This window comes from Anneissia japonica, unplaced genomic scaffold, assembly GCF_011630105.1.
Source record: "Anneissia japonica isolate Jap-2015-1 unplaced genomic scaffold, ASM1163010v1 scaffold180_len884964_cov147, whole genome shotgun sequence".
Classification (NCBI taxonomy): domain Eukaryota; kingdom Metazoa; phylum Echinodermata; class Crinoidea; order Comatulida; family Comatulidae; genus Anneissia; species Anneissia japonica.
The window spans coordinates 354,328-380,751 of NW_022696035.1; the positions used below are offsets into that span (position 1 = coordinate 354,328).

Here is a 26,424-nt window from a genome sequence, read left to right on the forward strand (position 1 = left end):
AACATTGGTTTGAATTCCTTTTGGAGGTAGTTTGTTTGTTTCATTTATTTTTCCACACAACATACATAAATAAATTTTAAAAAGTAACTAAGATAATACTAATACATTACAGAATATGTGTGTAGAAGGAGGCCAAAATAAGTTTCAAATCAAACTTTTAGCCATGGCCACCATTTAAGATTATATACATAGTATAATACATTACAAGAAATATTATGAATAAAAAATTAATAATAAATATAAAATTAAATAATTTAATTAAATTAGTTCCATGCTATGTACATATATAAAGAAGATATATATATATGTGAAGATATATGGAGCTGAAAAGTGATTTAAACCTTTATCAGGTGCCAATAGTTAAAGAAAGAATTTGATAAACATACATCCTACTTTAGCCTTGTATTGTAGAATAAACTGCACAACAATATAACAAAGAGCTAGACAGGATAACAAAATACTAATACGGTAGGCATAGTACACATTGTTACTTGTTGAACACAGTAAACCTAACTCATTCAGTTGAGTAGTATACCTAATTTATAAACTAATCTCTTTTCTAAATCTTCAAAGCCCATCTGAACTATTACAATATAAAATACTAGTTACTTTGGTGTCGTAAGCCATTGGAAAAATACAAAGCTTACGGTGGTATTAAAGTGGGATTCGTATAGCTCTTAACAGACAAGGGGCGGATTGCTAGTAAGCTGTCTTTAGTTGGTCTTAAGGCTTAGTCGGCTATAATCGTGACACCACTACTGGTGACTTGATCATCAAAGACCAAGAATCGAACGACGAATGTTCCACAAACATCTCAGCATCTGTAAAATCCGGTCTTTGTCTATTTACGTTTAGGTCCTAAAGACCGGCATACCCAACAAAAAAAAGTGACGGCATAAATTCAAGGTATACATTATATAAGCGTCCATAATTGGCAATGGACATTTTTGCTTGTTCTAAATTTCGGAGTGAACCTTTAAAAATAACTTTTATAAATGAAATATATCTTTTTCAAATTTTCAAGTTGATCAGATTTACGGTACGTTGCAGAGAATCATTAATGAAATTGTCTGTTTTTTTTTTTTTTTCCATATCTTTTAGAATCGGGTCGAAAGTAAGCTTACCGAGGTCTTAGCCCTTATCGTGAATACGATGACATTTTGGAAGACCGTCCTTTATATGACTATGTACTTTGAGTTCTGCAAAGGAGCTGACATGATCGGCACGAGCGATCCCATACTTTTGACGTTCTGCTTCCTAATCCCCAACTTTTTCTGGATACTTCTTCCAGGGGTAAGTATATTGTCCATTGGGAAAAGTTTAATCTCAAAGTGCAGTGAATTCAACGTAGAGAAGGAATCTTAATAATGATACTTTCAGTGTAAGGCGTTGACTTTTTTTATACCTTGTTTCGCGAAATTATTTTTTTAATGAACGTCAAAGGAGGGTAAAAAAAGATACAAATAAAATTTTGTTTTCTCATTTAGCAAACTTCTTTTGCTAAAACTGTCCAGACGAAGGAGAAAATAAAAATAAAATGTTATTGTTGAATGTAAACAGTTTCGTAATGGATGGTTAAATGCTTTAAATTCATATAATCAGAAGAAATATACATGTCTTGTTTTTGGAGATTTCAAGGCAATGGCAGGTGTGATAAAAATATAGAAAACTGGGTTTTTTTTCTCAAATTTCCATTTTTTCATGGCGGCACGTGGTAAAAAATAACAAAAATAAAAAACAATTTTATTTTTATTCAAAATCATCATTATTGGCAAGCAGCGAGTGCGCTAAGCAAGGTATAAAAAAGTTTCGCCTAAGGATAGAAATTAGAGCACTTAAACCAACAAAGACATGTCCTTAGTAGGTATAGATTTATAAAATTTTGTTGTGCATGTAATTTACTGTATTAATTTTCTTAAATGTATTGATGTTCTTAATGTACAGTCGATTTACTTTAATATGAATTGATGTATGTGCATAATTAAATATTTTTATAATTAATGCACTGTATTGTATACTTAATCTCTGTTTGATTGATTGATTAAATTTATTTGGCAATAAACAGTGATACAAAACAGAACAATTAAGAAAATTATACATCTTGAAAGCTAGAAAAAGATAAGGCATATGTAAATTTAAAATTATCTACAAGTAATTTGTAATGTTACAATATGTAATTCTAAGAATTCTACAAATTTTTTCATTCATTCATTCATTTACTTAACTGTTATTGATTTACTTAATGTATTAATTTAATTAATTTACATGTATTCATTTATATAATTTTTATTTATGTACTTAATTTGTATTGATATACTTAATATGCTTTGATTTATTATATATTTAGTGATTGATATACTGTACTGTACTTAATATATATTCATTTACTGTACTTAATGTATACACTATATGTATTTATAATTGTATTTAACATGTATTGATATACTGTACTTAATTTGTATTTTGTATTAATGTACTAATTATTCTTGATTTGTTAAATTATATGCATTGATTATTTTGTATTGATGTATTAATTTGTATTGATTCACTAATAAATGTACTATATTGTATATTGATGTATTGATTATTATTGATTTACTAAATATGTATTGATTGTTTGGTATTGATATTATTGATTTACTTATTGACGTAATGAATATTTTGTATTGATGTATTAATTTGTATTGATGTATTGAATATTATTAATTTACTGAATATGTATAAGATATTGTGTATTGATGTATTAATTTTTATTGATTTACTAATAAATATATTATTTTGTATTGATTTATTAATTATTATTGATTTACTAAATGTGTATTGGATATTTTGTATTGCTGTATTAATTTGTATTGATTTATTAGTAAATATATTAGTTTTGTATTAATGCACTAGTTATTAATTTACTAAATATTTGGTTATTAATTTACTAAATATGTATTGGATATTTGGTATTGATCTATAATTTGTATTGCTATACTAATAAATGTATTATTGTGTATTGATGTATTAATTATTATTGATTTACTGAATATGTATCAATTATTTGGTATTGATGTATTAATTTGTATTGATTTACTAATAATGTATTATTTTGTATTGATGTACTAATTATTATTGATTTAATAACTGTATTGGATATTTTGTTTTGATGTACTAATTTGTATTAATTTACTAATAAATGTATTATTTTGTATTGATGTACTAATTATTATTGATTTAATAAATGTATTCGATATTTTATATTGATGTACTAATTTGTATAGATTTAATAATATTTTGTATCTGAAATACTAATTATTATTGATTTACTAAATATGTATTGATTATTTTGTATTGAAATATTAATTTATATTGATTACTTAATACGCATATAATATTTTGCATTGATATACTTATTTCTATTGATTTATTAAATAAATATTGATTAGTTTAGTGTTGGTGAACCTAATTTGTATTGCTTTACTTAATATTATTTCCTAGAGTGTTTATATTTCCAACAAGCATAATCAACGCAGCCGTACACTTCTTATGTAAGAGCCAATATTGTAGGCCTGTATACTTGTGTATAAGGCAACTCGCGTATAAGACGACACCCGAGTTTAACACGGTTTTTTGATGAATTTTGTATGTCGGTCGGGCATAGGCCTATAAGACGACCACCTTTTTCATCGTCGGAATTCCTACTTTTGTTCCGCCATTTATGGTCTTGATATTGCATCTAGACAAATGCAAGGCTAGTCTTTCAAAATAATACCATTTTATAAGTTTTTAAATGTTCATCAAAATTGTATTTCCTGTATTAATTTAAAATTGCGTTCATTCATACTAACATTTAGTAGCTTCATTGCAGTAGTAAATATGCATGTTACGACGACCCGCACAAAAGACGAAAATAATTTATTAAATCTAAAATGTGTATGTAGTGCGTATATAAGACGACTACCTTTTTTTTTATCGTAATTTGCTATTTTAAGCTTTGTCTTATACGCGAGTATATACGGTGCCATACATTCCTAGCACTGATAATCACAAATCGTTTTTTGACATGTTGTTTGTGATGTGATCTTGGATCAGATGGTGTGACATAGTATTGGACAATAATAATATAGATTTTATAATGTGATAATCACTGTGAATGGACATTAATGGAAAATCCAAAATTAGGTCTATCCTAATATTATTAACATGTTGGCTGCCAACGACGAGTATACTCGCCCACAGGGTGTTGTTGCTGAGGGCGCCAGGAACGAGTATACTCGTCGAAAACGGGGGAACATTTTAGCGTTTATAATTTCTTTATTATACAATGTAGGACCACAAACTCAACGGCTGGTAGTTCGGGGAAGATACACCTAGACGATAACGTACAAATGCCATATGTATGTTTGTTGTGTTATGTTGCCGGTAGTACACTCGAGCGGTACAAGTGGGGGCGCCCTTTGAACATATACCAACCCGTGCAAAAAGAGGACGAGATAACTCGCACTTGGCATAGTCAGTAAAAAGTTCTATCACAGTGCCATCGACGAGTATACCCCCTAACATTTCCCCGCCAATTTATTAGACACATCATTTTGATGATATATGACTAGATAAAATTTCAAACTGTATGTTTGTACATGTAAACTTCAGGTACCGTCACCTTTCTTCACTTCAGTGCCTCATATTCAACGAAAAAACTAATGAGGCAAAAAGTTTACACTCAATTAGTTAAAAATCCCCCCCTCCACAGCCCCTTAAATATTTTTATTTCTCTACTCTCTCATTTCAACTCATAAATTTGGGGTGGATGCAGGAGGACTGCAGATGGTGCGATCGCACCCTACTAAATTGTATTAAGAAAAATAATTACACCGTGTATTAGGTTGTTAATATGTATTACCGGTAAGATTGCAATTTCCGGGCACCTAGAAGTCCATGTTCTCAAAATTTTCTCGGCTTAGCTACCCCAATCATAGTGGGGTTAAGGGTGGGGTAGACTTCCACACACCCCTACCACAAAATCCTGAATTCGCCCCAGCAAATACTTGAATTCTCAATTGGAATCCAAGCCTTTCAGCTACACCATGCTTCTTAGCATTTTACAGTTGATCTTTCTGGAATGTCAATCAAACTAAATGACCAATCAGACAGTGCCACAAATACGCGCAGGCACGCGTGTTGTCCCGTGTTCGCGTATGTTTTAACTCTGGCTATGTTCACACGCGACATCTAACGGTTAGCAGGACCAGATCATAAACATATATGCGCTCACGTATGCGTTCATACAAGAAAATCCCCGATGCAGATACCAAGAAGACGATGATCGAGTCACTTGTCAATCGGAAACTGGAAATTGGAAACGCGTACGTGTGATTTGTTGATGATAGAATGTGTTCAACTTGCTAACCGATAGCACTCGCTACCCGTTAAGCCGGTTTTCCACTAGGCGAATGGAAAGCGTCGGTTCGCTTCCTGAGCTCAGATTGGTTGTGCATTTTGTTCGATTCGTAAAAAGTAGAAAAAGTTTGAACTATCGATTTCGCTGAAGCGAAAACTCGGATAGAAACGTGAATGCGCGTGCGCATGAACAGATGCTTTCGATTCGCGCGAATAAAGTCACCTAGTGGGAAACCGGCTTTAGCGTAACGGTTAGCTCCTGATCCAGGGCTTTCGTGTGAATCTGAAGCCTGTCTTCTTGTGGGACCTTAGCAACAATATCCAAGGGGCGGGCCCTTTAAGGACCTTTCCGCTAATAGTGGAAAGGTCCATTATACAAATACCGTATACAAATAATTGGAAGGTCCCATGTTTGAAAACCGGGGACCTTCTGCTGTCTGCATGACATAGGCCTATGGGCGACTAAAGGTGTCGTTGGGTATTTGAATATTAAGTCTGATTTTTAAAAAGCAACACATTTTTCACACTCCTGCATATGCGTGTATTAAATACTAGGTAAATAAATCAGTAATATTTAATTATCAGAGGCCATGGAGGTAAAGAAGAAACCAGATTAAGCTTTAGAAAAAGAGAAATATTTCTTTTAAAATAAAAGTAAATTTGCGTAATGAACAAAACCGGGTACTGATCCCAGGGTACTGATTCCAGAGATGGGATGGAAGGGTGGGGGTGGCGGAAGTGGCGGCTCTAGGATATAATTTATGGGGGGGGGGAGGCTAAGATGTCCGACTGGGGGACCCTAAGTATTTATTACGAGAAGGAACAGGGTGTTAAGTACTTTTACGATGTTTGTATACATTAGAGTGACTTAAAAACAACCAGTGTAAACCATATTAGGTGTGTTTAGTGTGTTGTTGACGTGAGGTATGATAAAAAAATCGGGCAGCAGAATTCTGAACTTTCTGTAATCGGAAGATTTTATGTCAATTGAATCATTTTACAAAAGCTCGAGTGAGGACGTTCCAGTCATCAACGATGATAATGATTATGCTTATATATCCGGATGTGACGTTTTTCTCTGTGTGGTCACATTTACCTCTGTCGTCGCTGACAGGAAGATTTTACGTTTGTGTCAATTACAATCTATGAATTATTTTCCGATCTGTAAAATTCAAGTTGACTTCGGCCTTCCTCGCGGTCTCTTTACCTTGCGCTTCTTTTCCCTTACTCATAATATTTGTTAAACCTTATCTGACAGATTTAACAGGTGTTCGTATCACTGCAGGAATCTTCTCCATTGTAAAAACAAGCTATTACAATGACAGTGCTTAAAGATATACTGTCTTGTGACGAGCTAATTCGTGCATTGGATATACAAAATGCTTATTAGTTTTTTTTTTATAATTTATTTCATTTATATGACGCTTTGTAAGCCAACATCACAATTTCAAAAATCAAACCAAATCAAACAATCATCACAATTACAATGTTTCATTAAACAGCAAAGGTAAATAGGTTCGGCTATGGACACTTGGGACCTAGGCAAATCATATTGTATTGTCCTCATTTTCTAAGGAGAAAATTCTTGAGTTGACACTTAAACATTTGTGATGAAAATGATTTACGGATGGAAAGCGGCATTTAATTTCAATACCATGGGGTCCTAGGACAGAAAAAGAACTGCCACCAGCCTTGGTTCTCGTAAATGGAACCTTCAGTCTAAGGGTGTCCATAGCAGACCTTGGCCACTCCTGTCAGGCTGATATTTAATAATCAGATCTTGCAAGTAAACAGGGCCGGGGCGCGCTTGTTAACGCAGTTATACACCTGGATCAAAATCCCTTACCTCACCATGTCTTCCACACAAAGCCAGTTAAGTTTACGAATTAAAGTGGAGGCGCTAGTACGGCTTAAAAAACTAAGCGTGCAGCCCGATTTTGTAACAATTGTAGGGACCTAAAATTATCGAAAGACATTCCACCAAATAACAAATTACAATAATAAATACGGCTAAGGATTTACAAAGATTGAACAGCAGTGCATGTACATCTATCGATCGAATTTCTAATACGATATAAATTTCTCAAGTAAAAGTTAGCAGCCTGTTTAGCTTTTGACACTTGTTTGTTCATTTTTAAGTGTTCATTCAGAAAAACGCCGATATTCTTAACAGGTTTAGTTGGGCGTATTCGAATAGAAACACTGCTTCATTATTTGTTTTATTATTTGATCAGTATATAAAACAAATGTTGGGCCTACCTTTCTTCCGAATGGTACAGTCTATAACTTTCAACGAATGAAAACATGAGATAGGCACATTACTGTAATGTGCCTGTTGCAGCTTTGCAGAATATTGACGTTATTTGTGTACGTGTCTGAACTGAAAATGAGATTCTTGCTGATTCTGACAGGCCTAGCTTCTCTGCGGTTTGGCACAGAAGTCTTTTTCTTTCTTAAGGTCGGGGGCGATTCCTACTTAACAATTGCGGCCTTGGGCAATACACTTGATCAAGGTCTGTTATGGTATATAAGAGGATTTTTTAAATGAAATCAAAGCGTCGTAAATACATTATAACAAACTATTTATATTATTGAAAATAAATGTTAGAATAAACAATATAGGCCTATAAGGCCTGGAATATTAGGCACCATCTTCATAAAACATGGGTCCCGTTAAAGTCATCTTCGAAATTTAATATATAACGTTGTTGGGTTTGTTTTTAATAAAGTTCAGATGACAATTCAGTAACGATTTCAAATTCAGGTCAAGACTTGATCCAAATGATCATAAATGAGCCATTATACTATTTCATAATTTTATTTTTCTCATTATTGATGTTGTAGGCCTAAGGCGGATAAACCGGTGGCAAACAATAATTAATTTAATAAGACGGCGATTAAAAGTGCGACGATACTTAACCAAATATTAATACTAAACTGTTGTTGAGTGTGTGAACGTATTGCATGTTAATGATCATGTGTGCTACAACAGGCTCTGTAAACCTTCAGGTTACGACGAAGTTTTCATCCGTTTGGATGATATATTATCGATAAGCACACTAATACTTTCAAACATGAGCATAATTTGTCGATTTCTCTCGACTGAGATGGTGGACTTTAAAATGCAACAAAGTGCTCCCACCCACGGCTTGGCGACACAAACATTCATTTCATTTCAAGTTGTTGGTCCTTAAACACGTACGGAACATAAAGACACTGACGTAAATAATGCCACCGACTGGGAAAGATTACCTTAAAAAGTGAACCAAATGAAAATGTTTAGGTTAGGGGAAAGAGGGGAAAAATAATTTGACGTCAAGCATCGCCCAATTTCGTCATTTTTAGTTGTTCTTTGAATGGAAGTGTCTTAAACAGAATACTGATTGATCATAATACGTGTTTTGTAATCTTTTTTGAGGGAGGATGTAAAAAAATCCCGCTATCCCCTCATGGCATTGCCACCGGGTGACGGAGTTCTTTTCTTTGTTACAGGAAGATTCAACCCTTGCGCATTCGATTTCATAAAACGAAAACCTTGAACAGAACCCTTCAACTATAAATTACATTTTACAGACGATTCAATCATTCTGCTCTTTCTATTTTATTCTGATCTGAATTAAGCTAGTTTGTATAAATATAGGAATCCTTGAAATCGTCGACGTTAGACAGGTTTTTTTTTATTTACCTCGTGCACAATATTCTATAAACGGCTCAAAAAGAAAATGCAAGTTAATTTGGAGGGGGTTTGATATTCGTACAGATGTCGCCTTCATAGAATGCTGACTCAAATCATTACTGCGATATTACCCAGACGATGTAACTAAATTTGTTTATATTATTTTCTGGGGAAGAAGTTTGAAACGAAAAGGGAAAATTGATATTGATGTTATTACGAAATATGCATTCATTCTTTGTCATGCATGGAAACTGTTTTTTTGCTCCAATTTTATCCTTAAAAGATATGTAGGCCCTATGGTAGGCCTACTGGTTGTGATAATAGTAGTACAGTACGGTACAAAAAAGTTGTTATAATACTAGGCCTATTTAAATAGCTTACATCGACGCAGGGCCGCCAAGAGGGGGAACTGTAGCAGCGGAAAGAGGTGTGGGCACCCAGTTACGGGCACGAAGTGTGAGAAAGATTGCGCCGGAGCCATTCCCTGTCAATATAAAGGGGTCTATTATTAGGGGACATGCCAATATTGAGGGGGCCATGATATGAAAGAATGTATGAAAGAAAATTTGTATTAATATTTTTGCAAACAGTATTGAAAAAAGTGCTACCTGAAATTTTTATGGGCCCCCAGGTAAGATTTCCCTCTGCACCCTTCCCCCTCCTTTCGGTGGTACTGCTTCGAAGTTATTATTGATTGATTAAAACAACCGTTCCAGTAGTGGATCCAGGGTTGTAGAGGAAAAGTGTGTCGCCACCAGGCCCCAAATCCTCACCAGGCCCCAATTCCCCGCATAGCCACATTAAAAAAAATTAATAAATAAATATATAAATGCGGGCGTGAAAAAAAAAAAAAAAAAGCTGTAATACAAACAGGTTAACAAACATCCAATTTTATAAATCAAATTTCCAAACATCATAGGGGGCGAAACGAGTCTTTTTCCAGTCGTGGGATTGGCAAGGGAGGAGGAAGATATACCAGTACTGCAACAACATGAAGTAAGACTCTTCAAAATTAATTATGAAATCCTTTTGAGGTTAAGTTGCCTAGAAGCCTGGATTCAAGGGGCCCTGTGTTCCACACTGTAGGCTGTTCCCCTCTGTGGGGAGCACTCCACCCACTCCCCTTCCACTTCAAATAGTAAGTCTATTGATTTTGCTAGCTTCAGCAAGAACTTTCTGGTTCCTCCCTTACGATCTTGCTTAGAGGCCCACGAGAGGACGCAGTACCTCCAACACTTGTTTGATCATTTTAAATTAACAATAATTCTTTTTAATTAAATATATGGGTTTCCGTAATTTTACCATAGACATTAGAAGGGCATTGGCCTTTTATAAATCAGCAGTAGAATGGGGTTAACGTACTTTTTATCAAGTAGGGCCTATAGGTCTAGGACTCAATTCCTATTTCAATAATTGTATTATTATATATCGCCTGTAAATGCCAATTATAATTAGGCCTATTTAAAAAGGCCTTCATTTTTAATTTTAATCACAATTGTTTGTCTGTCTTTATTTGGAGTATAATTTCTTCTCAGTTATCTTATACTCAGTTAGACCTTCTAGTTTTCTATGTAGCCTATGTGTTGAGAAATGATGGGGGCGCAGGCTTTTTAAAGGGTGGGGAGTGATAGGCCTAAACGATTAGCTGAACAATATGGGATAGGCTGGCAAAACATCATAGGCCGTATAGGGCCCCGCATAAGTCCTCGTGTGTATTCAAACTTTAAAGGCATATAATTAAACAGCATTTAATAACATAAATTTATTCAATATGATGCACGTATTTTTTTTTAGAAGAGTGTGTGCTCCTCTCCCCCTCCCCCACCCCCACCCACCCTACTAGATACGCCACTGCATCAGTGGCATGTGTGGAAACTACAATGCTGGCACAAAGCACTTATCAATTCTTCCTGTTTTGTCACGATTTTATACCTTGATCTTCAAACACCATAACAAATCATTCTGCCTTGAACAGAAAGGAAAAAATTGTGGAAAGTATAGCAAGACGGAACACATTTAGAATAAGGTCTTCAAACATTCAATTTCAATATTTGAAGACCTTAAGCTAGTCAATTACGCTCGTTTTGCTCGCATGTTCCTATGGCAAATCTGGAACATCATATTCCTGTTATAATTGGTAGTGTATATTATTATTATTATTATTATTATTATTATTATTATTATTATTATTATTATTATTATTATTATTATTATTGTTATTGTTATTGTTATTATTATTATTATTATTATTATTATTATTATTATTATTATTATTATTATTATTGTTATTGTTATTGTTATTGTTATTATTATTATTATTATTATTATTATTATTATTATTGTTATTACTATTATTGTTATTACTATTACAATGCACCCTCCAACACAAAGATAGCCCTCTAATTGGAGACCGAACTGTATTTATTGTTGCTGTTGCTGTTGTTGTTGTTGTTGTTGCTGTTGTTGTTGCTGCTGCTGTTGTTGTTGATGTTGTTGTTGTTATTTATTATCTCTATTATTATTATTATCTCTATTATTATTATTATTACCATTATTATTATCTATTATTATTTGTGTATAAGTATTATTAATTTTGTAGCGAATCTAATGTACTTGTTCATGCCAGTGTGAAACAAATTTCTGTTTTTTATTTTGTAACAAAGTATTTTGAGTTTTGTACTATCTTTTGAATTCTTATATTTCATTATTATTATTATTATTTATATATTTAATTATTATTATTGTGATATATTTCCAGCAAATGCCAACACACATGTACCGTATATAACATGTACTCATAGTAATTTTATGATATAGCCATCACAGCACAAACGTTCATAATAAAGTCTTGCATGCAGTTGCTGTAGCAACGCATCTTATGATTTCACACTTTCCAAATAAATTACCTGGTCTTTAAATCTCCTCTCGACGAATTCATCAGCCTAGTTCGGTTGTCTTCTATCATTCATGACTTCTTTAATGTATATTTGTTTCGATTTTCAAAAGGATTGGGGTTAATTGAGTTCGTTGTCATGTTCTTACGACATAGTTAAATATCAACTATATTTAATGAAGTGTATATATTTGTCTTGTAAATGTACGACTGAATTGTTATAGGCATGCATATATATATATATAATGATGACGACGACGATGACTTTAATGTAGTTAATGATTGCAAAGATTACCATCATAATCCTTAGCACACTATTTAATAATATATAAATTTGCTAATTGCCCGGTTATGTTATTAAAGACGCTAAGTCAACTACCAATTAGAAATTTATATAATTTTCAAGCCTAATTTTTGCAATCATGCTATTTCTTTCCCTAAATTATATAGGCCTAATAATAAAATAATAATTTATTAGGAGCTACACTATGATTATTTTAAATGTTATCAGATTTTACCTGTATTTTATGTATATTTTAATATAGGTCTATCGCTATTGTAAATAGGCTATAGCCTAATTATTGCATAAAAAAATGAAATTAATTTCCAAAGACCAAAATAACAATCTTCGACCTTTCAACACAAAGATAGCCCTCTAATTGAAGACCGAACTGTATTGTTGTTGTTTTTGTTGGTGGTGGTGTTGCTGTTGTTGCTGCTGCTGTTGTTGATGTTGTTGTTATTTATTATCTCTATTATTATTATTATCTCTATTATTATTATTATTACCATTATTATTATCTATTATTATTTGTGTATAAGTATTATTAATTTTGTAGCGAATCTAATGTACTTTTTCATGTCAGTGTGAAACAAATTTCTGTTTTTTATTTTGTATTAAAGTATTTTGTATTTTGTACTATCTTTTGAATTCTTATATTTTATTATTATTATTATTATTATTTATATATTTAATTATTATTATTATTGTGATATATTTCCAGCAAATGCAAACACACATGTACCATATATTATTACATGTACTCATAGTAATTTTATGATATAGCCATCACAGCACAAACGTTCATAATAAAGTCTTGCATGCAGTTGCTGTAGCAACGCATCTTATGATTTCACACTTTCCAAATAAATTACCTGGTCTTTAAATCTCCTCTCGACGAATTCATCAGCCTAGTTCGGTTGTCTTCTATCATTCATGACTTCTTTAATGTATATTTGTTTCGATTTTCAAAAGGATTGGGGTTAATTGAGTTCGTTGTCATGTTCTTACGACATAGTTAAATATCAACTATATTTAATGAAGTGTATATATTTGTCTTGTAAATGTACGACTGAATTGTTATAGGCATGCATATATATATATATAATGATGACGACGACGATGACTTTAATGTAGTTAATGATTGCAAAGATTACCATCATAATCCTTAGCACACTATTTAATAATATATAAATTTGCTAATTGCCCGGTTATGTTATTAAAGACGCTAAGTCAACTACCAATTAGAAATTTATATAATTTTCAAGCCTAATTTTTGCAATCATGCTATTTCTTTCCCTAAATTATATAGGCCTAATAATAAAATAATAATTTATTAGGAGCTACACTATGATTATTTTAAATGTTATCAGATTTTACCTGTATTTTATGTATATTTTAATATAGGTCTATCGCTATTGTAAATAGGCTATAGCCTAATTATTGCATAAAAAAATGAAATTAGTCCTACTGTAAATGAAATTATCATGATTAACCTGAAACCTCGTCAACGCGCGCTCCCTACCACCCGGTATAAAACTAACATCCCCATGATTAACGTTGCGATTACTATCGACTCATCATTACTTCTGGATTAGATTTTGACAACTAGATGAAGAAACGTATATAGTATCTCTCTGTCACTTACGTAGATGCCCTACACAGGAAATAAAAGATTATTAAAATGGGACGCAAGAGATTGCTTCACATTATTTTGATGCTAATTGCTAGATGAAAAGCGCCACCAATATTTAGGATATCGATTGACTACCTCAGAACACGTTTAGTGAATTTCAATAGTAATACGCTTTAACTAAATACAGTGTGATTCTAATAAAATTATCAATATAAAAAACTATTACATACTAATGTAATACAGCATTTTATTTTTGTGTAAATTACCGAGAGGAAATATATAGCAGAGGTTTTTATGCCCGAACTATGTTGTCTTATGCGGATGAATATGTGTAAATCTTTAGAAAGTTGAGTTACTAAGTTTGTGTCAGCTGCTGGTAAACACAGAATCTCGAGAGATCATTTTATCGCGTGCACGGCGTCAGGACGTTTTAACGCTCTGCTATCTAAATGATTTGGGACATTAAAAGAGAGTTTATCTAGGTGAATTTGGAATAATTTTCGTTTCTCTGTATATGCAAGGACACTCATTACTTGTAAATGATGTAATATAGTAAGGTAAGTTCCTGCTTCTATCGTTTGTATATTTTGTACTCTTAATTTTGTTGGTACCGCCACACAGGCAGATTTGGTAAACAGATGATCGATGCAACATCGTACCCAAAGTAGAAGCATGACTGTCTGTAGAAGTAGTATAGTACTAGTAGTATACATTTTGAACATACAATCTAATTTATACTGTATTTTTACTGGGTCTACCTAGGCCTAGGCATACGCCAAGTAATATATGCTTGTGATTGGTGGTAAGTGGACATAGTCCTAGACTATAATTCTAGATTTATTTTTATTTAATGCCACCTGATTTTGAAGTGAATTACATTTTCTGTTCGTTGGTCCTGTGTCGTCCAGGTTGGTTACTTTCAATAGCAGTAGAGGATGACAAAATGTTCATTCCTCACGAGTAGAGATTTACTTGGACACTCGTTGTACAATCAGTAAGTTATAGTATTTAACCAGAAGCTGACCACTGAATGAACTTATAATATGATCTAGTTATGGTAGGTGTGGGTATTTAAAATTTTACAGTAGAGTAGGCCTAGTCACAGTTGTAAATTATTTGCAAAGCCAAAAGGGTGCACTGGATGGAAGCAACACAAACCAGTTGCTGAACAGAAATTATAGAAAACTAAATTGGTGACATCAACATAAATGTGAAGTTTAAATCTATAATTTCAGTGTAATTGATTTATTTAATTTGAAATATGATCCATTTTACATATCATAAATGTCAGATTATAAATGTCATTATATATCAGATAATTCAATGTTTATTGTTTAACCATAATATTATGTCAGAAAATTCAATTCTTCATTGTTAACCATATAAGTACAGTAACAAGTGCAAACAATGTATACCTAGTAAACGTCTGTTGCTATTTAAAGTAAGAATTATTTTTCTGAGTAAAATGTATCTCAATCAGGATTCGAACCAAAAATCTTCTGATTACTGTTGAGCTGTATCTGAGCTTTGAGGCCAAGTGGTCTTAACACTCTTTGGTTTCCCCATTAATTAACACTCTTTGTTTTTTTTTCTTTTTTTAAATGTATGGCTAATAATAGGCCTTCATTTTTTTATAACAATTTTGTTCGCATCCAACTCAAGCAACTTTGCCAATAATAAAAACGTGGACGATACTTTATAAACCGATTCTCTTTATGATGCTTGTGGAGTGGAGTTTTCAGTCATGAGAAAAAGTCATGCAGTCACAAAAGTGGAACCCAATGATCTTGGGATGAAGACAAGCTTCCGATTTTCACTCAATAGGTGTACAGTACTTTAAAAATGAAATGAATGAATCATAAACAAATGACATGCAAAATGTTATTCAGTAAATACTTTTATCATTGAAAATGTATTGAAATTACTTTACAGGTCTCTCTCCATCTCCAATTAAAGACCACTTCTGGGTCCCGGCTTTCCATGGTTTTTACAGTAGGAGCTTTGGCCTCTAATTAGAATAATAAAATAAAAAAGCATTTGTTTATTTGGGATCACAGAAGAATGGTCTTTAATTGGAGGTGCTTTTTAATTGGATGGTCTTGAACTAGAGGGAGACCGGTATTGGTTTAATTGTAAATTTGCCTCTCAATTATTTGGATATTTTTTTTTTTTACAGATTATGTGAATTAAAAAATATTCTGAAGATCACCTTTCATGTTGATCATACAGAAGAAAGAATATCACTATTCTGGACATTAACACTGTTAGAATGAAGCACCAAGTAATAATCATGTGGAGCCTTGTTGTAGTGTTGCTCTTAAATGTGGTGATTGTCAAATCCCAGACGGGACAGTTTAAATTTACTGAGGACGTTTACAAGGCATCTATAGACGAGACCAGTAAAACATCTCTATACATAACATCAGAGAGTAAGATGGGCATTTATGTAACTGATTTACAATTGGCTACAAAAATTGCCTACACAATCATGGGAGAAGAATCAAAAACTTTCAAAGCCGACAACGCTCGGCAAGTTGGAGATTTTGTATTTCTACGAATCCACCCTAAAACCACACTGAATAGGGAACGGAGGCCTTCGTGGGTTTTGCGTGTTAAAGCACGAGCAACAGATAAATCTGGCACGTTGTTGGAGGCAGAAACTAGGATTATGCTTACGATTGAAGACATCAATGATTTAAGACCCATCTTCCATGGATCATCAGAGCCACTGAACATCCGCGAGGACACACCGGTACAGACAACTATCTACACAGTACAGGCTAGTGATGCTGACTCTGGGACAAATGCGGATATTTACTATAAATTCTTGGATGACACAGACTACTTTGTCATCCATCCAACCAGTGGTGGAATTTCTCTAACAAGACCTTTAAGACCGCATCGGGAGAAGGCAGAGTATTCGCTATTAATTGTCGCACAAGACCGAGGAGGAACTCTTGCTCCGAGCAAGACCAGTACAACTTCAATCAATATTAAAATTTTAGAAGTCAATTATTTTCCTCCCACCATTAAAGTTGACTCTCTAGAAATATTAACTCTGGACTCTCGAAAGGAAAAAGTGATAGCAGTTGTCACTGTTAGTGATGACGATCTTGGAGATAATGGTGGAATCAAATCCGTACTTTTGACCGGTGAATATAGTGATTATTTCAATATCAACAAAGATGATGAATCTGAAAGCACCTATCAAATATCAATTGGAAAAGAGTTTCCAAGTGATATGCCATTGATTTTCACTCTTTCTGTTGTAGCCACAGATACTGGAGATCCCCCTAAAAGTTCCTCAAAGAAGATAACAGTTGAACGAAGCAATGGAAAAATTAAGTACTTTGGAAAAAAATTGTTTGATATTACAGTATCTGAACTGATTCCAATGGATGCGCCAATTTTCACAGTTGCTTCAGAACAGGTTCTTTCTGATGTGAAAACACGTCCAGAATATAACATTGTGGCTGGAAACAAGCGTGGTTCCTTTAAGATTAACCCTTCAAATGGATATCTGTCGGCAGCTAAAACACTGAATCGCGAACGAATTCCCAACTTCAATCTTACAATTCGTGCTTCCAATCATCCATCCCACCAAACATATGTCAGTATAAAAATATTAGATGAGAATGACAACTATCCAGTTTTTAAACAAAATAGATATCAAACAACGGTACAAGAGAATCTTCCTGCAAATTCCCCTGTTATCCGTGTATCTGCGACTGATGATGACAACGGCGATAATGGATTTGTATCATACAGCATAGCAAATCTTGAATCAGTCCCATTTGAAATTGATTCATTTTCTGGTCAGATAAACACTACAATGGTATTGGATTATGAAGTTATGAGAAAAGAGTTCCGTCTTCATATAAGAGCATCTGATTGGGGTTCCCCCTTTCGACGTGAAACAGAAGTTGATGTGATCATTTCACTGCAGGGAACAAATGACAACAAGCCAATGTTTGAGAAGGCCTATTGCAGTGGTACAATTTCACGCGATATTCGTAGTGGAAATCAGGTTGGTGTCTTTTCCGCCATCGATTTTGATAGTGATCCAGTAACTTACACTATTGCCAGAGGCAATGTTGGTGAATTATTTGCAATAGATAGAACGACTGGAACTTTGAAGTTGAAACGAGATATTCAAAATTCAGATCCCTCTCTTTACAACCTTAAGTTGATGGCATCTGATGCACCAGGGTCAGCTGGGTACCTCTGGGTAAACATGTCAATTATAAATGGTCGAAATGCGAACAGAAACGAGCGTAGGAAAAATGCTAAGATCAATTGCGAATCATCCGATGCGCTTACTAAACACACTGACATGATTTCAAAGTCAACTAAAGCTAATGAAGAGATTGTTGAGCCTAATAACGAGTTTACGGAGCGGTTTGGCCGTAACGAATTCACACCAGAATTTGATGAGCAGTTTCCAAGCACATTTGATGTGCTTGAAAATACACCAAAAGGGAGCACAATTGTGATTGTCAAGGCTCGTGACAGAGACCCTGGTTTTAATGGAAAGTTAATTTATGCAATTTCTTCGGGAAATGAAGACTTTCCGTTTCATTTGGATCATAATACTGGCGTGCTTAGTGTGTTGACGCCACCTGACAGGGAACGCACTGGAACATACGATCTGTCAGTTACAGTCACTGATCTTGGTAAGGAAGCGAAAACTAAAAAGAAAGATATCAGAATTAACATAGTTGATGTTAATGATAACAGCCCCACATTCGTTACAGAGGACTACTCCGAGAAACTTTATGAGAACGTTGATATCGGTGAAATATTTTTGCGCGTTTCTGCAAATGATCCTGATGCTGGCAGCAATGGGGAAATTCGATACAGCATTCAGACTGACAATGATAACTTTCTGATTGATACCACCAATGGAGACATTTCTGTAGCATCGGAATTAGATCGTGAATCCATTCCCATCCATGAACTAAGGGTTGTTGCGACGGATTCATCAGAAAGTGCTCCTCTATCGAGTACCGTCACTGTTACGGTAACTCTACAGGATGTTAATGATAACGCACCACGATGCATACCTCCAAATTACTTTGTCAGGATGCTGGAAGATTTACCGTCTCGTGTTTTAGTTATTGATGTAGAGGCGATTGATGAAGATGAAGGAAAAAATGGTGACGTTACATACTCTTTGAAGAAAGGTGGAGATGACAAGTTCGTCATTGATCCGTTAATGGGGACAATTCGATTGGCCGACAGGTTAGATTATGAAACCCAGCAAGTTTACAGTTTACTTGTTGAGGTGAAGGATGGTGGTTCACCTCGCAAGAAAGCAACATGTAGCGTGCAAGTAGAAGTTATCGACGTGAATGAAAATGTGCATGCGCCATCGTTCGGCAATCGTTTTTATGTGAATGGTTCCGTGGAAGAAAATGTACCAATAAATACATACGTGATGCAAGTAACAGCAGATGATCAGGATAGTGGCAGAGATGGAGAGGTTACATATTCTATCCGAAATGGAAGTGGTCTTGGTCGATTCACAATTGATTCAGAAGGTTAGTACCTCGGATTTAATTATGTTTTCTACAGTTTAGTTTGGCTATTACAGTAGGTTAAACGTTGTTAAGAAAAATTAATATGTTTCTCTTCCAAGTTATTACGAGGGTGAGGCCCAAGTTTGTTTTCATCGTATTTATGGCTGCCGTACAGGCCAACAGTTAGGCACACTAATAATACACACTAATTGGAACTTTGTCGTTGAAACAAGATATTCAAAATTATGATGTCTCTCTTTACAAACTTAAATTGATGGCATCTGATGGAGGTTTTCGGTAAAGTAGGATTTTCCTGGGGTTTTTGAGTTGTGGAAACACCCCTCAAAATTGCTGAAAACAAAAAACATATGGAGCCTTATTATTTGAAACAGTGTTTTTACTGTTAAAATATCTTTTTACCAAATAGTACAGGGTAACTGAAAGAATGTTATTTTTAGAATGAAATTATGGAATGTATGAATTGTTCTCAATCGTTTGGTTCGGAATTAAGGAAGCATGGGAGTGGCATATACTATATGCTGTTTGGTTCTTGTTACTGTTGCGGTGTGTTTAGTACCTTCTAGGGTTCAATATAGTCACCCCTCTGTGAGTAATTGATATTCAAAAAGTTTGGTTACCCACTGAGCTACTGAATGGTATAAAATGTTGTTTTATGACTCCAGAAATTCCATTCATCTCTCACAGAAAAACTGTAAATTGGTTTTGGTAAAGTACTAATTACTGTTTGGTTAATCTATAATTCTGTATTGTTGTCATTAAGAATTTCCGGTTACAAAAATTTAATCAATTAACTTCAGAAAGATCAAATTTTCTGGTAGTTTGAATGTTTGGAAAGGTTTATGTTACAGTATAAATTTAATAAATACCGTAGTTCCTCTGTATAATAAGCCCACCCCTTTTCAATACAAAATTGTGCTGATGTTGAGGGGTGGACTTATATACCCAGGTACTATAATCTCCTTTTCAATCAAGAGGCAATTTTTTAGCATTCCAGTCGTTGATATTTTCTGAGAGTGTTTGTGAAAGTCAGCTACTGTAAGCTACACTACTGTACGTTAGTACAGTACTCATTTAAAGTCAGTACCCTGGGACTTTAGCCGAGGAATGGCTGTACGTAAAATCGGGTATAAAGTGGGAGTGGGCTTACCGTATACCCCAGGTGGGCATACAGTATACCAAGAAAACTACTGTACTTAAAATTAAATGACATTCTTAACTATTTAATGTATACAATAATTTATACTTTACACATTATTTGAGCCTTCTCTCAGCTTGATTTGCTTATTTTTTCTTTAAAATTATTAAAAATGTTACATACTGTACTCTACTATAGTACTCTGTAATAACTTTTCCTCCCATAGTTCGTATTCCCAGATGACCCCTTGCACAACATATGGGCACTGCCATGACCAAAACAAGAAACTTTAATTTTTAATAATCTCCACATTATACATGCAAGCTTTAACATGATATAGGCCAAAATACTGTACAGTACAGGAATCGACTTACAGTACTATTGCCAAAGATGAGAAAAAATAAGTATTATGACTTCACTGTACTAAGGCCCTATAAAAAATATTATTAGTTTATCACCCCATCTGGGCAGGAAAAGTGATGAGGGAGGGAGGCTTTTTTTTTAAAATTTTTTATTTTGCTAAAGCCAAATATAACCTTTGGTTTGTTTGCTGGTGCATTAATATTCAAAGTAAAACATGATTTAGATAATGCAAACAATATCTACTAACTATTTAATAAAATATTAATGAAAAAAATAAATAAATGAAATTAAAAAAAAAAAAAAATTTCAACATTTAAAAAAAAAAAAAATGTTCAGTACCATAAAAGGCATGCGTGCGAGGGTGATAAACTAATAATTTTTTTATTGGGCCTAATGTGTATAATACTGCCACAGTCTTATGCTTTTGTACTTACTCTTAAAATAGCCATGTTTTAAACATAAAGACATATTATGCTTGTTTTGGCATGGCAAGTTTCATATTTAAAATAGTTCATTAATGGTTCTTAAATGATTATGGAATGGAAATGATTTACTGGGTCCAGTAGCACCTTGTCTATTATTCATCCAAGGATTTTCACATGTCCTTCCCAATCATTTACCACTTAGATAAAGAACCACAAAATATTATGATATCCCTGAAAATTCGGACCTCAATGATTAACATACTGTGTAGCATAACAAATACTTGCACAATAGATAGCATTATACAGTACTGTAGATAAAGTAAACATAATTTTTTTATTACTATCATGGCCATTAGAAATAATGTATAGTTAGATAAATATGATTATTGATAGTTACTTCATAAAAAAGCATTGTTGAATGTGTTTCTTGGTTTATGTGTTGTGGAATTAGATTGTTATTCATCACATAAAAGAGGCCATATTTTTATCAGTGTATCGTAACAGCCTTAATGTCTGACCAACAGCATTGGTCAGACTTTCAGCTTCAAACAAGTATACAGAGTATTATAATATTGATATTTCTTGGAGATAAACTTATTATTACGCTGTCCACACTATCAAATTTTATGCGATATATAATTGTGAAATGCCCATATTTGGGTGTAATAATGTGACATCATAATGTCCATATATGGGCAAATCACACAAATTTGTCATACAATTTGATAGTTCCGTATGGACAGAGCATTATGTCTGATCAAATATATTAAGTCTGACAGATAAATAGTATGGTAATATACATGTACAGTTTAGTTTTACACTGCGCTTCGCTCACTGATCTACGCATGCGCCAGGCTCGAATCCCGCAATAATCTCTAATTAGAATTACGAAATGAAATAGCCCTACAGGTACCGGTACTTGCTTTAGACTTGTCCACTCTCGTCTGTTCATTCAGTGAACAGTGTAATTTCGCTAACTGTATAGTTAACATGTGAACAATACTTCAGATTTCCTATGCCCTGCAGCTAGCATTAAGAAGCAGTTAGCTCAGTTAACTAATTGAGTTTTAAATATTTGAACAACCTATATTTTACAGTAATTGTTGATTTATACTGTGTACTTTTGAGCTTTCTTCAATTAATAATTTATTGGTTGTGTTCATTGGGGCTAGCATGCCAATGTTACAGGCAGCAACCCCCCCTGGTGTTTTAGCTGCTGCATGAATAGTGATTTTACTGTTTAGTTATTAAGGCGCCAGTAAATGGGAAGTCGGTTTTAATCTTGGTTCATAAGCATTGCAAGTGTTATCGTAAGGAATGCTTGGTATGCTAACTTATAGTGTATGTCTAAGGTACAATGTGTGTGTATATACACTGGTATGCCTCTCTTAAAATTTTATAATGCACTGATAGGTTTGTGTGTGACATAGTAAAGTGTTTGAATTTCCACAATATAAGTGTTTTTGTCGATCTGGGGTTTTTCCACACATCCTTTTGTGGTTTCACAAAAAGAAAGCCCATTCATACTTCTCTCTAAAGATAGATGTTTTGTATTAAGCCGCTTCATAACAGTAAACAACAGATTATGCTTTATAAAGGGGTTGTACACAATTGTTATTTTCATTTCAGTACAGTAGTAAGTTATAAATAAACTATCTTTATAGTTGGCAGAAAAAGAATTGGTTTCAAGTATTTTCCACTCTTTAAGTTTTTTATTCCAGTGCAGGCAGGGAAGGCATTACCCCAATCATACCTGTAACTCTGACCCTGTTGCCAAAGTAGACTGTATATGTTATACAGTAGGTGTACAGTAAATACACAGTAGGTGTTTGTTCCAATGACTAGGGTAATGTGTAGTGTAGGCTGTGTGTTGCAATGCGAAAGTAGCTCATTGTATAAACACCAGTTTAAAATGAATTCCTAATTCTAGATACTTCATTATATTAGATTGGATTAGGAATATAACATCCAGTCAGAATTCGAAATTCATACTAGAGTTGTGTAACAATAGCTAAACTGCCTAATATTAGTTTAATGGAAAGAAAGTTAATGCCCTTTAATTATTTCATAGTTTATTGAATATTTAGTTACTTTCTCAATTGGTTTATGATCATCTGAATTGCTAATTGTACGGAAGTGTAGATTGTTCACTTGATTGAACAGGACTGAGAGTACTCCACCTTATTACATTGTGTCAATTTCTGCCCAACGTCGTTGATACAACAAAATCAATATTCTCGTATGCGTGCTCTCTTTCCACGTATTATTGTGCTAATGAGTGAAATGCAATTAGAGTCAGTGAAATATTCATCGTTTATTGAATATTTTGACGTGTTATTTGATCTGCGGTTACTGTACTTTGTGATCTTCAGTTTGTTTGCCTATATCGGGAAATTATTTAAAGTGTCTCAATTGGTGCTTGCATTTCAAGATGAGCTTATTTCGATGAGCTTAAGATTTTAAATCTCTTGAAATAACTGTCGGTATAATTTAGGCCTACTTGAACAATAAAATCAATATTTGAATTTCTTAATACTTGAAGATAAAATTTGATGTGACAAATTTGTGTGTAATGTACAGTACTCATTTATATGTATAGGCACAATTATGTCATATTATTTACACCTAAATATGGGCATCACATTTTTTTGTCACATAAGATTTGATAGGTTGTAGAGTAGCAAGTTTATTAGATTTTTTCCCAATTATATATTCTCAATCCTGAACCCCTCCTTCTCAATTCCAACTTAGCTTTTTCCATAGAACTGTTTTTAAGCACTGTCGAACTTCAGTAAAGAAGGAAGGGGGAATGGGCACTATATATAAATTCAGATATTAGTATATTATTTTTGTTTTATTCTTCGAATACACCCTCTTTAAGCTGCTGTTTCATTTACCGTAATAATGTTCATATAATTTCCGTGGCTTGTGTTGGTAAGATCTGGTTGTTGTGAAATATAACCTTTTATTTAGATTTATATCATGTTTATGTTTACATTGGTCTTCTATAATTTATTTTCATTCTCCTATCAAGTTTATGTTAGTATAATCATTTGTTTTGTTCAGATTTCTCATTTCTCATGATCAACTTTACCGGAACTTTACACCTTTTAACACTACAGTACTCATCTCTATCCATTATCTGGACCAAGTGTGTTTTTAAACAATTGTTAGATTGGCATTTGATTTCGCTATCAAAGACCAGGAAGGAAAGGTGATCGCTGAGAGTGAATATTTTTTAATCTTTAGAATCTGAAACTTAAGATAGTGTTGCGATACTTTTAACAACAAGAGTCGGTTGTCCATTGATCTCGGTTAATCGGGACGTGTAGCTTTCCATCATGAAAAAGCCATCGGCATGGTAACTCCCCGTTCATCGCTCGTATTGTGACTGATTTTTGCTGGCACAACTTTATGCAAATCTGGAGCAGGATTTCAGTGCAATATTGTTATGGATTTGGAAGGTGGCTTGGCCTAGGGCTTGTCAAAGAACTATTGGCTGACACGGCCCTATTATTACCATGAGGCGAAAGGTAAATACCTTGTCAGAACGAATGACGCCATGTGGTCCCAGCAGAGTGTAATGAGAAGATGGCTCTCAGCTATCGCATCCAGAGGCAAAATATTTAATAGTTTTGAAATTTTTTACTGCAGGAAATTGCTTTAAGTACGAGTATTATTGTGATTCTCTTATCTATTTTTAATTTATTGTTGCAGTACTTATTTGTTTGTGAGGTATCTAGATTGTGATTAATAATACGTTTTAAAGCTGCTTTCTACCCTTTTGTAGATCAATCATTCATTGAGGCAAAATATTTAATAAATTATTTTTTATTCCAAAAAGAAAAAAAACATCCTCTTTAATAGTACTTTCAAGTCTGAATACACTACATGTTTCCATACTGCCTATTAATTTTCTATAGTTATATTTGTTGACTTCAAACAAAAAAAAATTCAAATCCATTTTCAACCTTGGTAAGCTTCCAGTATGTACTGAATTACTATCTTCACTACTTCTGTAAATCATATAATGCGCTTGCATTAAGGTGTAATGTACAGAGATAAAACGGAACATAATGATCCTAAGTCAGGTCATGAATACTCTAGCATAACCTTGCCAGCTGGACTGTTCCATCAAAATGCCATTGATGCTGTTGTTTTTCTTGCTCTGCTGAATGTTGCAGGCCTGGACAATTGATCTTACAGTAAAAGATGTATAGGAATCTATCCAAGTGAAAAGGGATTATTACTGAGCTGGAAGCCTTTTGAATTTAAGAAAGTACATTACCTTTAAAAATAACAATTTTCTGGGGTTTGTATGAATTGGGTACTTGGCTGAAGGTTCGAAGTCAATGAGTGCCATCTGTTACACTGTTTGATGAATGAAATTAATAATAATTTGGTATTAAAAATAACTTGAAAAATGAATATATAAGGCTTGCTAGTGTTAACTTCTTTCTAGCAGGTAATATTTTCAATAATTTTATTATACAGATTATATTTGAGAAATCAGAGAGTAACATAGTGCAGTTAACTATCTTGTCAGTGGCAGATTCATTTTTTTTTTAGAGAAAAAAAGAAAATTTCTAACCTCAGATCCAACCATGATAGGTTGAATTTGTCTAGGCCAGCCCATACAACTGTGAATTCCCTCCCTGGGCCCCCTCTATTTTGTATCCCTGGATCCGACACTGGATCTGCTTCATTGTACCTGTATATGTTGAACCATAGAGAAAATTAAAATGATTGAACTGCTACCGTAATTATATTGAGGTTGCTGTATTTGTCTGGTTCTATTCCTCTAAGCTTTTTTTTTTTCTGTGAAATAAAGATTGTAGCGGACCATCTTTTCTATAACTACAGTACGATATATTAAAATCGTTGATCCTGTGTACAGCATGGGCCATTGAGCATGCTCTTTCAGGGTTTTTCCCTAGGTGTACTGCCTAATTGACTTCCTACAGTATGTCATCTTATAATTATTTTTATATGATTTACATATTTTCATATGATATATTTTTATGTGAATGAATGTGGAGTCGAGTCTCCGCATACTGTACAGTACTGTAGGCCTACTGATGTCACCAAAACATT

At 33.7% G+C, this 26,424-nt stretch overlaps 1 protein-coding gene across 3 annotated transcripts in view; it reads left to right on the plus strand.

The window, feature by feature from the left end:
* The first annotated feature begins 14,256 nt into the window (after positions 1-14,256).
* Positions 14,257-26,424, plus strand: part of LOC117101687 (protocadherin Fat 1-like) — a 114,604-nt gene continuing 102,436 nt past the window's right edge. For all 3 annotated transcript variants that reach the window (XM_033241722.1, XM_033241723.1, XM_033241724.1), the window contains exons 1-2: positions 14,257-14,424; positions 16,044-19,407. In XM_033241722.1, the coding sequence (XP_033097613.1) occupies positions 16,137-19,407 (3,271 nt within the window). In that variant the 5' untranslated portion in view covers positions 14,257-14,424; positions 16,044-16,136. The remainder of the gene's footprint in view (positions 14,425-16,043; positions 19,408-26,424) is intronic.